The sequence below is a fragment of the Globicephala melas genome, chromosome 4 (assembly GCF_963455315.2).
Source record: "Globicephala melas chromosome 4, mGloMel1.2, whole genome shotgun sequence".
Taxonomy (NCBI): domain Eukaryota; kingdom Metazoa; phylum Chordata; class Mammalia; order Artiodactyla; family Delphinidae; genus Globicephala; species Globicephala melas.
The window spans coordinates 38,634-53,721 of record NC_083317.1 but is presented as its reverse complement, the minus strand read 5'-3'; the positions used below and the strand labels follow the sequence as shown (position 1 = coordinate 53,721).

Below are 15,088 nucleotides of genomic sequence, written 5' to 3'. Positions count from 1 at the left end.
CAACAAGAGAAGCCACCACAACGAGAAGCCTGTGCACCGCAACGAAGAGTAGCCCCCACTCGCTGCAACTAGAGAAAGCCCGCGTGCAGCAACGAAGACCCAACACAGTCAAAAATAAATAAATAAATTTATAAACAAAAAACTTCAAAATGCACATGACACACCTAAGTTCCTGAACATCACAGCTGAGCCTTGCCTGCCTTAAATGTGCTCAGAGCACTCACATGAGCCTACAGTTGGGCAAAATCATAACCAAAGCCCATTTGATAATAAAGCGTTGACTATCTCATGTAATTGACTCAGTACTGTACTGGAAGTGGCGTTCACCCTAGCAATCTCATGGCTGACAGGGCTGTGGCTTGTGTGGCTCATGCGTTGCACTGTGTATCGCTAGCTGGGAAAAGATCAAAATTCAAAATCTGAGGCATAGTTTTTACTGAATTCCTATTGCACCGTTGTAAAGTTGAACCATCATAAGTAGGGGACCGTCTGTATTAGTCTCTCAATTTCTCCTATTTGGGGGCAGCAGTTTGCTCCGTGACCTCATTTCTCTTACGGATCTAGGAAGAGTTCTTGATGTTTCAGTTTGTTCAGCTTTTTACTTGTTAGGACAGAATGGCAACTTCCCCCTAAGAGCAGGAGTGATGCAGGGAGGGCCGCTCCACCACTTCTACTCCATATTGTACTGGGAAACCTAACCAGTGCAAAAGGGAGAGAAGAAGTGAAAGGCACACAGAACGAAGACAAAGAAATAAACCATCCCTTTCTCAAACAGCATGATTGTCTCTGTAGAAAATCCCAAGGAATCTCCAAAAACTTTCCTAGACTAGTAGGCAAGTTTAAGAAGATCACAAAGTCAACATACAAAAACCAGTCATATTTTTATATAAATACTAGCACTGTACAATACTATTTACAGTAGCTCCAAAATGATGAAATCTGACAAAACGTACAAGATCTGTATGCTGAAAACTACGTGATGCCGGTAGATACACATTGTTCATGGGCTGGAAGACAACCTTCTAAGGATGTCTCTTCTCCCCAGATTAATCTGTAGATTTAATACGATTCCAGTAAAAATCTAAGCAGGAGTTTTTGTAGATAAGTTCATTGTAAAATTTATGTGGAATGTAAACAAACTAGAATAGCTGATACAATTTTTAAAAGAACAAAATTGGAAGACTTATAGTACCTGACTTTAAAACTTAGTATAAAGCTCTGGTAGTCAAGACTGTGAAACTAGTGAAACGATAAACACGTAAGTCGATGGAACAGAATAGACAGTATATTCCTACAAATACGGTCAACTGATTCTTAACAGAGGGGCAAAGTTAATTTAATGGAGAAAAGATAGTCTTTTCACCTAATTATATTGGAACAGTTGGCCATCCATGTGCAAAAAAAAAAAAGAACTTCATCTTTAAGCCTCATACCTCATACTAAACAATGAACTCAAAATTGATTACAGATCTAATTGCTTAGAACATAAAACTATAAAACTCTCAGAAGAAATCACAGGAGAAAGTGTTCTTGGGTTAGTCAAAGGGTTTTTAGGTGTGACTCTAAAAGCATAATCCATTAAAGAAAAAGTTGATAAATTGGACTTCGTCAAAAGTAAAAATGTCTGTCCTGTAAAAGAGTGTTAAGAGAATGAAAAGACAGGCTAAGGTTAGGAGAAAATATTTGCAAATCACATATCCAGTGTGTATCCTGACTATACAAAGAATTCTCAAAATTCAACACTCCCGAGGGGCACCTAGGGGCGCTGGGCCGCTCTTGACTTCGGTGCAACGTGACCTCTGTGGCACTCCTGCTTTGATGTTCCACTTTTTTTTTCTTTGTTGTTAAATAAACATCAACATTTTATTCAAAATTAGGCCAGGAAATTGACATAGTCAAATATAATCTAGGAACAGTTACTTTTTTTTTTTTAACATCTTTATTGGACTATAATTGCTTTAGAATGGTGTGTTGGATGCTGCTGTGTAACAAAGTGAATCAGCTATATGTGTACGTATATCCCCACATCCCCTCCCTCTTGCGTCTCCCTCCCACCCTCCCTATCCCACCCCTCTAGGTGGTCACAAAGCACCGAGCTGATCTCCCTGTGTCATGCAGCTGCTTCCCACTAGCTATCTATTTTACGTTTGGTAGTGTATATATGTCCATGCCACTCTCTCACTTCGTCCCAATTTACCCTTCTCCCTCCCCGTGTCCTCAAGTCCATACCCTATCTCTGTGTCTTTATTCCTGTCCTGCTCCTAGGTTCATCAGAACCTTTTTTTTCTTTTTGTGATTCCATACATATGTGTTAGGATACGGTATTTGTTTTTCTCTTTCTGACTGACTTCACTCTGTATGACAGACTCTAGGTGCATCCACCTCACTACAAATAACTCAGTTTTGTTTCTTTTTATGGCTGAGTAATATTCCATTGTATACATGTGTCACATCTTCTTTCTCCATTCATCTGTTGATGGAAACTTAAGTTGCTTCCATGTCCTGGCTATTGTAAATAGTGCTGCAGTGAACATTGTGGTACATGACTCTTTGAATTATGGTTTTCTCAGGGTATATGCCCAGTAGTGGGATTGTTGGGTCATATGGTAGTTCTATTTTTAGTTTTTTAAGGAACCTCCATACTGTTCTCCATAGTGGCTGTATCAATTTACATTCCCACCAACAGTTCAAGAGGGTTCCCTTTTCTCCACATCCTCTCAAGCATTTATTTTTTGTAGATTTTTTGATGACTGGTGTGAGGTGATACCTCATTGTAGTTTTGATGTGCATTTCTCTAATGATTAGTGATGTTGAGCATCTTTTCGTGTGTTTGTTGGCAGTCTGTATATCTTCTTTGGAGAAATGTCTATTTAGTTCTTCTGCCCATTTTTGGATTGGGTTGTTTGTTTTTTTTATATTGAGCTGCATGAGCTGCTTGTATATTTTAGAGATTAATCCTTTGTCAGTTGCTTCATTTGCAAATATTTTCTCCCATTCTGAGGGTTGTCTTTTGGTCTTATTTATGGTTTCCTTTGCTGTGCAAAAGCTTTGAAGTTTCATTAGGTCCCATTTGTTTATTTTTGTTTTCATTTCCATTTCTCTAGGAGGTGGGTCAAAAAGGATCTTGCTCTGATTTATGTCACAGAGTGTTCTGCCTATGTTTTCCTCTAAGAGTTTTATACTGTCTAGCTTTGCATTTAGGTCTTTAATCCATTTTGAGTTTATTTCTGGGTATGGTGTTAGGAAGTGTTCTAATTTCATCCTTTTACATGTAGCTGTCCAGTTTTCCCAGCACCACTTTTGAAGAGGCTGTCTTTTCTCCATTGTATAATCTTGCCTCCTTTATCAAAGATAAGGTGACATGTGTGCGGCTTTATCTTTGGGCTTTCTATATCCTGTTCCATTGATCTATATTTCTGTTTTTATGCCAGTACCATACTGTCTTGATTACTGTAGCTTTGTAGTTTAGTCTGAAGTCCAGGAGCCTCATTCCTCCAGCTCTGTTTTTCTTTCTGAAGATTGTTTTGGCTATTTGGGGTCTTTTGTGTTTCCATACAAATTGTGCAATTTTTTGTTCTAGTTCTGTGAAAAATGCCATTGGTAGTTTGATAGGGATTGCATTGAATCTGTAGATTGCTTTGGGTGGTACAGTCATTTTCACAATGTTGATTCTTCCAATCCAAGAACATGGTATATCTCTCCATCTGTTTGTATCATCTTTAATTTCTTTCATCAGTGTCTTATAGTTTTCTGCATACAGGTCGTTTGTCTCCTTAGGTAGGTTTATTCCTAGGTATTTTAATTTTTATGTTGCAATAGTAAATCGAAGTGTTTCTTTAATTTCTCTTTCAGATTTTTCATCATTAGTGTATAGGAATGCAGGAGATTTCTGTGCATTAATTTTGTATCCTGCTACTCTACGAAATTCATTAATTAGCTCTAGTAGTTTTCTGGTAGCATCTTTAGGATTCTCTATGTATAGTATCATGTCATCTGCAAACAGTGACAGTTCTTCTTTTCTGCTTTGGATTCCTTTTATTTATTTTTCTTCTCTGATTGCTGTGGTTAAAACTTCCAAAACTATGTTGAATAACAGTGGTGAGAGTGGGCAACCTTGTCTTGTTCCTGATCTTAGAGGAAATGGTTTGAGTTTTTCACCATTGAGAATGATGTTGACTATGGGTTTGTCATATATGGCCTTTATTATGTTAAGGTAGGTTCCTTGTATGCCTACTTTCTGGAGAGTTTTTATCATAAATGGGTGTTGAATTTTGTCAAAAGCTTTTTCTGCATCTATTGAGATTATCATATGGTTTTTATCCTTCACTTTGCTAATATTGTTTATCACATTGATTGATTTGCATATATTGAAGAATCCTTGCATTCCTGGGATAAACCCCACTTGATCATGGTGTATGATCCTTTTAATTGTGCTGTTGGATTCTGTTTGCTAGTATTTTGTTGAGGATTTTTGCATCTGTGTTCATCAGAGATATTGGCTGTAGTTTTCTTTTTTTGTGATATCGTTGTTTGGTTTTGGTATCAGGGTGATGGTGGCCTCGTAGAATGAGTTTGGGAGTGTTCCTTCCTCTGCTATATTTTGGAAGAGTTTGAGAAGGATAGGCGTTAGCTCTTCTCTAAATGTTTGATAGAATTCGCCTGTGAAGCCATCTGGTCCTGGGCTTTTGTTTGTTGGAAGATTTTTAATCACAGTTTCAATTTCAGTGCTTGTGTTTCGTCTGTTTATATTTTCTGTGTCTTCCTGGTTCAGTCGTGGAAGGTTGTGCTTTTCTAAGAATTTGTCCATTTCTTCCAGGTTGTCCATTTTATTGGCATAGAGTTGCTTGTAGTAATCTCTCATGATCCTTTGTATTTCTGCAGTGTCAGTTGTTACTTCTCCTTTTTCATTTCTAATTCTGTTGATTTGAGTCTTCTCCCTTTTTTTCTTGGCGAGTCTGGCTAACGGTTTATCAATTCTGTTTATCTTTTCAAAGAACCAACTTTTAGTTTTATTGATCTTTGCTATCGTTTCCTTCATTTCTTTTTCATTTATTTTTGATCTGATCTTTATGATTTCTTTCCTTCTGCTAACTTTGGGGGTTTTCTGTTCTTTCTCTAATTGCTTTAGGTGTAAGGTTAGGTTGTTTGAGATTTTTCTTGTTTCTTGAGGTAGGATTGTATTGCTATAAACTTCCCTCTTAGAACTGCTTTTGCTGCATCCCATAGGTTTTGGGTCATCGTGTTTTCATTGCCATTTGTTTCTAGGTATTTTTTTATTTCCTCTTTGTCTTTTCAGTGATCTCTTGGTTATTTAGTAGTGTATTGTTTAGCCTCCATGTGTTCGTATTTTTTACAGACTTTTTTCCTGTAATTGATATCTAGTCTCATAGGTTTTGGTCAGAAAAGATACCTGATACAATTTCAATTTTATTAAATTTACTAGGGCTTGATTTGTGACCCAGGATATGATGTATCCCAGAGAATGTTCTATGAGCACTTGAGAAGAAAGTATTCTGTTTGTTTTTGGATGGAATATCATATAAATATCAATTAAGTCCATCTTGTTTAATGTGTCATTTAAAGCTTGTGTTTCCTTATTTATTTTCATTTTGGATGATCTGTCTATTGGCAAAAGTGGGGTTTTAAAGTCCCGTACCATTATCGTGTTACTGTCCATTTCCCCTTTTATGGGTGTTAGCATTTGCCTTATGTATTGAGGTGCTCCTGTGTTGGGTGCATATATATTTACAATTGTTATATCTTCTTCTTGGATGATCCCTTGATCATTATGTAGTGTCCTTCTTTGTCTCTTGTAATAGTCTTTATTTTAAAGTCTGTTTTGTCTGATATGAGAATTGCTACTCCAGCTTTCTTTTGATTTCCATTTGCATGGAATATCTTTTTCCATCACCTGACTTTCAGTCTGTATGTGTCCCTAGGTCTGAAGTGGGTCTCTGTAGACAGCATACGTATGGGTCTTGTTTTTGTATCCATTCAGCCAGTCTATGTCTTTTGATTGGAGCATTTAATCCATTCACGTGTAAGGTAATTATCGATATGTATGTTCCTATTACCATTTTCTTAATTGTTTTGGGTTTGTTTTTGTAGTTTTTTTCCTCCTCTTGTGTCTCCTGTCTGGAGTAGTTCCTTTAGCATTTGTTGTAAAGCTGGTTTGGTGGTGCTGAATTCTCTTAACTTTTGCTTATCTGTAAAGGTTTTAATTTCTCCATTGAATCTGAATGAGATCCTTGCTGGGTAGAGTAACCTTGGTTGTAGGTTTTTCCCTTTCATCACTTTAAGTATGTCCTGCCACTCCCTTCCGGCTTGCAGAGTTTCTGCTGAAAAATCATCTGTTAACCTTATGGGGATTCCCTTGTATGTTCTTTGTTGCTGTTCCCTTGATGCTTTTAATATTTTTTCCTTTGTATTTAATTTTTGATAGTTTGATTAGTTTGTGTCTCGGCATGTTTCTCTTTGGGTTTATCCTGTATGGTACTCTCTGCGCTTCCTGGACTTGATTGACTATTTCCTTTCCCATGTTAGCGAAGTTTTTGACTATAATCTCTTCAAATATTTTCTCAGACCCTTTCTTTTTCTCTTCTTCTTCTGGGACCCCTATAATTCAAATGTTGGTGCATTTAATGTTGTCCCAGAGGTCTCTGAGACTGTCCTCAATTCTTTTCATTCTTTTTTCTTTATTCTGCTCCCTGGAGGTTATTTCCACCCTTTTATCTTCCAGGTCACTTATCCATTCTTCTGCCTCAGTTATTCTGTTATTAATTCCTTCTAGGGTATTTTTAATTTGAGTAGTTGTGTTATTCATCACTGTTTGTTTGCTCTTTAATTCTTCTAGATCCTTGTTAAATGTTTCTTGTATTTTCTCCATTCTGTTTCTGAGATTTTGGATCATCTTTACTATCATTACTCTGAATTCTTTGTCCGGTAGGTTGCGTATTTCGTCTTCATTTATTTGGTCTTGTAGGTTTTTACCTTGCTCCCTTGTCTGTAACATATTTTTTTGTCGTTATATATATATTTTTTGATGGGTGGTGCTGTATTCCTGTCTTACTGGTTGTTTGGCCTGAGATGTCCAGCAGTGGAGTTGGCAGGCAGTTGGATAGAGCTGGGTCTTGGTGCTGAGACGAAGACCTCCTGGAGGCCTGGCTCCAATTGATATTCCCTGGGGTCTGAGGTTCTCTGTTAGTCCAGTGGTTTGGACTCCAAGCTCCCACCACGGGAGCTCGGGCCTGACCTCCAGCCTGGGAACCAGGATCCTGCAAGCTTCATGGCACATTAAAAAAAAAAAAAAGGAAGAAATAAAGAAAAAAAGGAGCAGTACAATATCAAAGAATGAAAAACAAAATAAAATTAGAAAGATAAAAAATATATTAGGAAAAATAAAACTATAATTGAAACAACTGCAACAAGGTAAAATAAAACCACAGCAGAAAAAAGAAAAAAAAAGTGGGGGGGGGGGAGCAACAAGCCAGGAGGAGAGATCACTAACGGAGTATAAAGAATAAAATAAAATTAGAAAAATAAAAGGTTTATTAGGAAAAACAAAAATCTAAAAGAATCAATGACAGTGAATCAACAAGGTAAAATGGAACCCCAATCTAAAAGAGGACAAAAGAAAAAGAAAAAAAAAAAAAAGCCTTGGCTATGAGGGTGGAGTTCTGGTGAAGGTGGAATAGGCAGGGGCGGGGTTTAGGGTGGGGCGGGACCTAGGTGGCTGGGGGGTGACGTTTGAGCGTGGGGTGGGGCCTCTGCTTAGGGTGGAAGGGGAGAGGCAGCACGTGGAATGGAGGGCGTCTGCAGTGTGGAGCTAAGGAGTTTGGAGGTAGGGCCCTGATTGGGGGTGTGTGGGTGGGGTTTAGACCCAGCGCATTGGGGCAGGTCTCAGAGGGGGTCTTCGAATGTAGGGGTGTGGCTTGGGCTCTGCACAGCAGGAGGGAGGCTGGGAGGGCAGAGGATCAGGCTGGGCTTCTGGGGGCCCAAGTGGGCAGGGGAGACCTGGCCACACGCTCCCTTTTGATCGTTTGCCCTCCCAACGGTCCCCCAATTTCCCCTTTCGGGTGTGGGATCCCTTCCCCTCCCCCAGGCGCCCCTTAGGGGAGCCAATCCTGTCCCACCTCTGCTTCTCCTTCCCCCTCACTCCCCCCACTTCCTGCCGGTCGTTGAGGGTTCCTCCCGTCCTCTTAGGTGTCCATGGGTCCCCACCGGTGCCTGGTAGGTGCCCTAGTTGTGTGGAGACGCAAATTCCGCGTCCTCCTAGTACGCCATCTTGACTCCGCCCCCGGTGTTCCACGTTTTTAAGAAGTGACTTCAGCCAACTTAAAGGGTGGTGAGAATCCTGAGGATACCCCAGACCAGGTTGATATTGTTGGAGAGTTAACACCCTGAAACACTTGAGGGCTTTAGGAACGTGGGGACAGCTGACTGCTGAGTGAGTGGGGTGGGCGAGAGGCAGATTTCCCGCCCATTAGCCACGCCCAGTTCCGAGCTCCACGCGGCTCGATGGGGCTTAAACCCAGGCTGTGACTGGACTCGGTGACCACTGCCGTGTGGGCGCAAGAGAAGCCCTCCCCTGGGCCGGGCAGCTCACCCCGTTCTGTGCCTCTGGAGGTGACAGACGTGAAGACCCCAGAATCTGAGCAGCGAGGGGGCTGCACAGACACGGTGTCTCCTGTGCGTCTCCCTCCCTGCAGTTTGAGTTCATGATCGAGTCCATCCTCTATGCCCGGGACGCGTGGCTGAAGGAGGACGGGGTCATCTGGCCGACCACGGCCGCGCTGCACCTGGTGCCCTGCAGCGCCGACAGGGACTACCGCAGCAAGGTGCTCTTCTGGGACAACGCCTACGAGTTCGACCTCAGTGCCCTCAAGTGAGTGTCACCGGGCGCTCCCGGGCTGCGGGAGCATGCGGGGCGGGCTGCAGGTCTCAGAGCTGCCACCGTGCTGAGCTCAGTTTGCTCACGTGACTAAGAAGTTTGCACGTTGCCTTACAGGTCTTTAAACCAACAGATGTGATGGGAAATTGAAGTGTCCCATTTATAAGACCCCAAATATAATGGGAAAAATAAAGTCATGTTTATAAATGCGTGGGCTGTTAAAACAAATGGATGTTCCCACTAAGAGCCGCAACTTTTCAACCGGAGTCAGAAGACGTGTTAGTGAAGGCATCGCTGGCATTTGGCAAAGAAAGCGGTGCTCCACAAAAGTTCAGTTCCTCGTGTGTAACATACGTCAGGCTTGTGGTAGAGCTTCAGGTTTTAACATAAAACAGTCTTCTCTCAAGGCCTTCATGGTTGTCACATCGCCTCCTCTGAGAAGGATAGTGACACGTGTCGGCTGCGTCCCCTCTGAGGTGCCGTGGGACGTGGGCAGGAGAGACCCAGCAGCAGCCCTGGAATTAGGGAAGGGCCCCTTTGTCAGAGGCAGAAAGAAGCTTCTGTTCAATGAGCCTGGACACCTGCTAAGTGTCCAGCTGGGGAGTTGGCAGCAAGATGGGGGCCTCTGGGCCTTTTTGTTTTTTGTTAAAAAACTCAAAAAAAGAAAATGTATCAACATAAAGGTATGAAATCTTCCCTAGTCAATGTACTCTCAACCCAAATCCCAAAGGGGATGGAGAGGAAGGGTCTCCAACAGAGTCGTTCCGTGGTTCATGTAGGACTAATGTGTGGGAAGGGCTGGGAAGGTTTGAAAAGAGCAGGGGGTGGGGGTGGGGTGTGGTTTCTCATGCTGCCCGAATTAACGCTCCGTAATGAAAGCGACAAGGAAAGATGGAGGAAGCTCTGAACACGGTCTGTGGTGTCGGGAAAAGGCGCACCGTGAACTGGAGGGTGGGGGGATAACGTGCTGAGGCCGCACGTTATCCGGGACACTGGTTGGCCCCTTGGAGGAGATGTCTGTTCTCCTCTCACACCATTCGTTAACATTTAATTTCCCGTGGATTCCGTGTTCTCTGGGTGTGTGCTGAGACCCCGCGAGTAGGACACTGAGGGTCCCCGGAGGGCTGGCCGTCTCAGCCCCGCCTCTCGCCCGGTGAGTTAGAATTCCTGCTGACGCAGAGGAGGCGTGATAGCCTGAGATGTGGGTAAATGATATTGAGCAAAATTACTTTGACTTCTCCCCAGATCTTTAGCAATTAAGGAGTTTTTTTCGAAGCCCAAGTATAACCACATTTTGAAACCAGAAGACTGTCTCTCTGAGCCATGCACCATATTACAGCTGGACATGAGAACCGTGCAGATCGCCGACCTCGAGGTGAGAAGAGGTGACCCTTCCTTCCTGTTCAAATAAACAAGTTAAACTTGTTGCTATTGATTTTCCCACAGTCTTTTTTTTTTCCTATTCTGATTTTGTTTTTTGTATTTTTAGGTTATTTTCTTTATAGTTAACCTCTTTAACGTCTTCAGTTACTTTTAGATTTATGTGTAATATTCTCAGCATCTTCAGATTCAAATAAATTATATGTTTCATCATGGAATTTGAATTAAATTTTTTTTCTAAGTTTTTTTAACTCCCATTGATGATAAAATTCTTAAAATTCTTTTACTTACCCTCTGTGGCCACGAGGTGGCGTGTGTGGGCTCCGGACGACCCCATTATAAGGGCTGCTCTGAGGTGGAGGAAGCCCCTTCTGGAGCTTAGATGGGCAAAACCACGTGCAAACTGAACTTTTGAGGCTTCAGTTAGTTTGGGGATTGTAGGGACTCAGTCTGGAGCTTTATATTTGTACAAAGAATTGAGAAAAGGAAGTATTCCACCTGAATTTGGGGACAGAAAATTAGGCAGATGAGACCCAAATTGCTCAAGACCTTTTCTGATTATCTGCAGCCTTTGAGTTCAGGATGCAGGTTTTAACATTTACTTTCCCTAGGAGGAGATATGGTTTTGATGTGCTCAGCTAAACTAGCAAGTTACAGATTTGTGGCATAACTACTGCAACAGACGGCGTGGCTGCCTGGGGCAGTGCTGTGGGATCCGGGACGGAGCCCCATGGAGGCGGGAGCTGCTTCCCCCGTCCCCAGCGCCCTTTCCTGACTCATTTGCTTGAACACAGATGATGAAAGGTGAGCTGCACTTTGACATCAAGAAGGCAGGCACCCTCCACGGATTCACAGCCTGGTTCAGTGTCCGGTTCCAGAACCTGGAGGAGGATGAGCCACAGCTGGTGCTGAGCACGGGCCCGCTGCACCCGTGAGTGTGCCCCTCCTTCTCCTGGGGCAGCACACAAAGCCTGGCAGAGCCTCGAGTTTCAAGATCTAGTAATATCGGGAGTGGGCCCAAATCTCTCCAGACGCGGTTGAGCCCTGGCCCAGGGGCGGGAGGGCTGGCGGTGAGTCCGGGTTGCCCCCCCTGGCATCGGGCTTCCTCGGGGCCGGGGTCAGGGGTCCCCGACACCCTGGATGGTCAGGCTTCACCTTCTCTCCGTGGCCCCAAACGCTGCTGCAGCTCTTCACCATCTGACACAGAAAGAGCCCACAGGGTTCCAGGGGCTTTTACTCCGACTTCTGGGGAAGGCAGATGCTTCCCGAGATGCATCTTCTGAGCAGTAAGGTTTCGAGGCTGCACGCTTGCTCCTGCATGTGGGGAAGCGCACCTTGTCTGTCGTGCTGCCGGACACAGTGGCCCCTCGGGGGGGCGCCACCTTCATTCGGGGACTTCCGCTGCCCCTTTCAGGGACGGCCCCAATGCTCCCCTGCACCATGTGATCGGCAGAAGTGAGCAAGGCCCAGGGAGGGGCGCAGATGCCTGAGTCAGACACCCCGCGGTCTTGGGGCCCAGGGGTCCTCAGCGTCCTTTGTGGAAGTCGAGCAGGAGAGCGAGCTGCCTGGCCAGAGCCTCCTTCCAGGGCCCGCAGGAGAGGGGCCTCAGGGGCCCCCACGAACTGTGTGTGCCCGGCGTTCCCCACCTGAGCGCCTGCGTGGGGTCATCCACACACAGGTGGCATGGGGACGGGATGGGGGGCAGGGCATGGGCCAGGGAGGGAGACCCCCATCACGGTGGCTGAGGGGGTGGCCCAGCGTCAGGGAGGATGTGACACGAAGGGGAGACACAGCAGAACCTCACTGCGGGGTGTGACCTGGGTCCTTTCAGGCGCTTGGGTGTGAGAGTCACAGGACTTACAGAATCCGGGGTGTCACTGCTCCCCCAAATGCTGCACTTGTTTGCTCACACTCAGCTGAACCTTCACAGGAATTATGACTTTTTTTGGACACGATTTCAGCAGCGTGTATCTCACTTTAACTGCAGAAACTAGAACCGTGGGCGTCAGCAGTTCAGAGAAGGTGGCTTTGGGTGGGCACTGCCGTGCCAGCTCGTGGAGGCTGGGTCGACCCCACGAGGGGCTGGGGACAGGCGGTCCCTGGGGACCTGGGTCTGGCCACGTGCCCCTGAGGCCCAGCCTCCTTGGCACCAGGGAGTCTGTGCAGCGTCCAGGAGGCCCCCCGGGTTGTGGGTCCACGCGGGTCCCATGAAGCCGTCTGATCACAGGGTGGGGGCATGGCAGTCCCGATGGGCTCCCTGAGGGGTGACACCACGCCCCTGTCTTGCAGCACCACCCACTGGAAGCAGGTGCTGTTCATGATGGACGAGCCCGTGTCCGTCCTCGCGGGAGACGTGGTCACAGGCTCAGTGGTGTTGCAGAGAAACCCCGTGTGGAGACGGCACATGTCTGTCACTCTGAGCTGGTCCGTCACTTCTAGACAAGACCCCGGGTCACAGAAAGTAAGATATTTAGCTGTGGAGTCACGGGCTGTGGTGCCAGTCCGGGCAGCTGGTGGGTCTGTGGCGGTTGCAGTGGCAGATGCCTAGTCCCACCCGGCGGACCCCGTGGCCAGAGCTGGGGCCGAGGGCCGGGCCATGGTGCAGCCTCGCTCCCCCCGCATGCCTTGCCGTGGGCAATGTGGACGTGCGGTGGAGTCGTGTTCTGGCCGTGGCAGCAGTTAGAGGGCTGAAGTGAGCATGTGGCCAGGCGGGGCCTTAGGGCTCACGGCTCACAGAGCCCACGGGAAATCCTCCTCTTCAGACTTAGGGTTAATGCAGGAGAGGGAAGAAAATAATCAAATGGTTTCCCTTTATTTTGTAGTACCTGTTTTGCGCTTTGCTTTATGCTGATTTACGTTAAAAAAGTTTAAATGTTTGTTGTTGAAAGTCTGCACCTGAATACCAGACTCTTGTCCACTATTAAATTATTATTAGGAAATACTGTGTGTTAATCAAACTGAAATGATTTATCATCTGATTGGTTTGTTTTCGTTGTCTTTCTCAGGTTGGAGAGAAAGTCTTTCCCATCTGGAGATGACAGGTGCAGCTCTGTGCGGGATGCAGCGTTGTGGAGGGACAGACGCGACTCAGTGGCGTCGGCCCTGGACGGGAACGCGTGTCCTGTGGAAGTTGCGGACTTGCACCAGGATGGGGTGGTAACACCCTTACACGAGGGCGCGGGGCCGCGGGCCCTCCCCAGATGCGCCCATGCTCCTCGGGGTCCACGCTCGCCATTGTCACTGTCCTGCCTGTCCTTAGAACTGGGCTGTGTTTCCAGGTGTCCACCTGTGGGTAGTTGATGGCCCAGTGTCCCTCAGCCAGGTCTAGTTCTAAGCTCGTAGGACACTCTCGTCAACCCTGTGCTCCTGTGAAGGTGGCTGTTCGTGCGTCGTGTGTGCGTGTCCTTCCCGCCCTCGGCTCACCCACTCAGCTCGTGGGATGTGGGGTCACACAGAGCCTCGTGGGAGCCTGAGGTGCGATGCATGCGATGGGGCTCTGCATGGGGTAGTCCACTTGTAGAGACGTCTTCCAGATAAATTATGTGTCGGCACATAGTACATGCTCAATAAATATTTTTTAATAAATGAATGTTGGTGTATATCCTGGTTCTGTGCACATACATTATTTTGCAAAAGCACGGATCATACTGTGTGCATTGCTCTGTAACCTTTCTCATCTAATATTATGAAGAAACTTTCATGCCAGTAGGTACATGTCTGCATTTTTTGGTGTGTGTGGTTTTGATTTTTAGTTAACTTTTTATTGAAATATAAATTATATACACCAAACCGCGTAAGTCATGAGTATACAGATGGATGGAGTTTCACAAAGTGGGCACACGTGTAACCAGTGTTCAGGCCCAGACCCTCTAACACGCTGGAGGCCCCAAGTGCCCCTCCCACTCAGAACCACCCCCAAGGCTGATACCTGGCTTCTATGATCAGAGAAGACTTGAGCCTGGTTTCAAACATTGTGTGAATGGGCTTGTACACTGTGAATTTGCTGTAGACTGAAGGTTTGTGACCTCTCAAAATTTATATGTTGAAAACTAATCCCTAATATGGTGGTGTTAGGAGATGGGGCCTTTGGGAGGTAATGAGGTCATGAGGGTGGAGCCCCAAGGATGGGATTAGTGTCCTTATAAAAGAGGCCCCAGAGAGCACCCTGGTCCCGTTCCTCCATGTGAGGACACAGCAGGAAGACTGAACCAGGAAGGGGGCCTCACCAGACACTGAATCTGCTGGTGTTTGACCTTGGACTTCTCAGCCTCCAGAGCTCTGAGACAGATGTTTCTGTTGTTTATAAGACACCCAGCCTATGATACTCTGTTACAGCAGCTCAAACACAGGCCTCAGCATGTGAATTTTGGAGGGACACAGACCATAGCATTCTGCCCCCGGGTCCCCCAAATTCATGTCCTCACCTGCAAATACATTCCTTTCCATCCCAACAGCCCTAAAGTCTTGACTCAATCCAGCACCAGCTCCGAAGTCCAAAGTCTCCTCTAAATCTCATCGAAACCAGATATATGTGAGACTTGAGGTAGGATTCATCCAGAGGTGACTCATGGAACCACATGAGTTTGTGCTTCTAAAACATAGTGACAGGACAGGCACAGGACAGACACTCCCACTCTGAAAGGGGAACTTGGAAGGAATAAAAAGGTGGTGAGTCCCAGGCATGTCCAAAACCTAGCAAGGCAAGTTCCATCAGTATTTAGGTCTGGACAATAATCCTCTTTGGTTTGATGCTCTTCCCTCCAAGCCCACTGGGTGGCAGTGACCCTTCCGCTTGGGCCACCCAAGGAGCTCTCTGTG

At 45.6% G+C, this 15,088-nt stretch overlaps 1 protein-coding gene across 1 annotated transcript in view; it reads left to right on the top strand.

The window, feature by feature from the left end:
* Positions 1 to 13,865, top strand: part of PRMT2 (protein arginine methyltransferase 2) — a 38,552-nt gene extending 24,687 nt beyond the window's left edge. Inside the window, exons 7-11 of the mRNA XM_030835698.2 lie at positions 8,709 to 8,884; positions 10,136 to 10,265; positions 11,065 to 11,201; positions 12,560 to 12,731; positions 13,276 to 13,865. Coding sequence (XP_030691558.1) covers positions 8,709 to 8,884; positions 10,136 to 10,265; positions 11,065 to 11,201; positions 12,560 to 12,731; positions 13,276 to 13,308 — 648 coding nt within the window. The 3' untranslated portion in view covers positions 13,309 to 13,865. The remainder of the gene's footprint in view (positions 1 to 8,708; positions 8,885 to 10,135; positions 10,266 to 11,064; positions 11,202 to 12,559; positions 12,732 to 13,275) is intronic.
* The last annotated feature ends 1,223 nt before the right edge of the window (positions 13,866 to 15,088 follow it).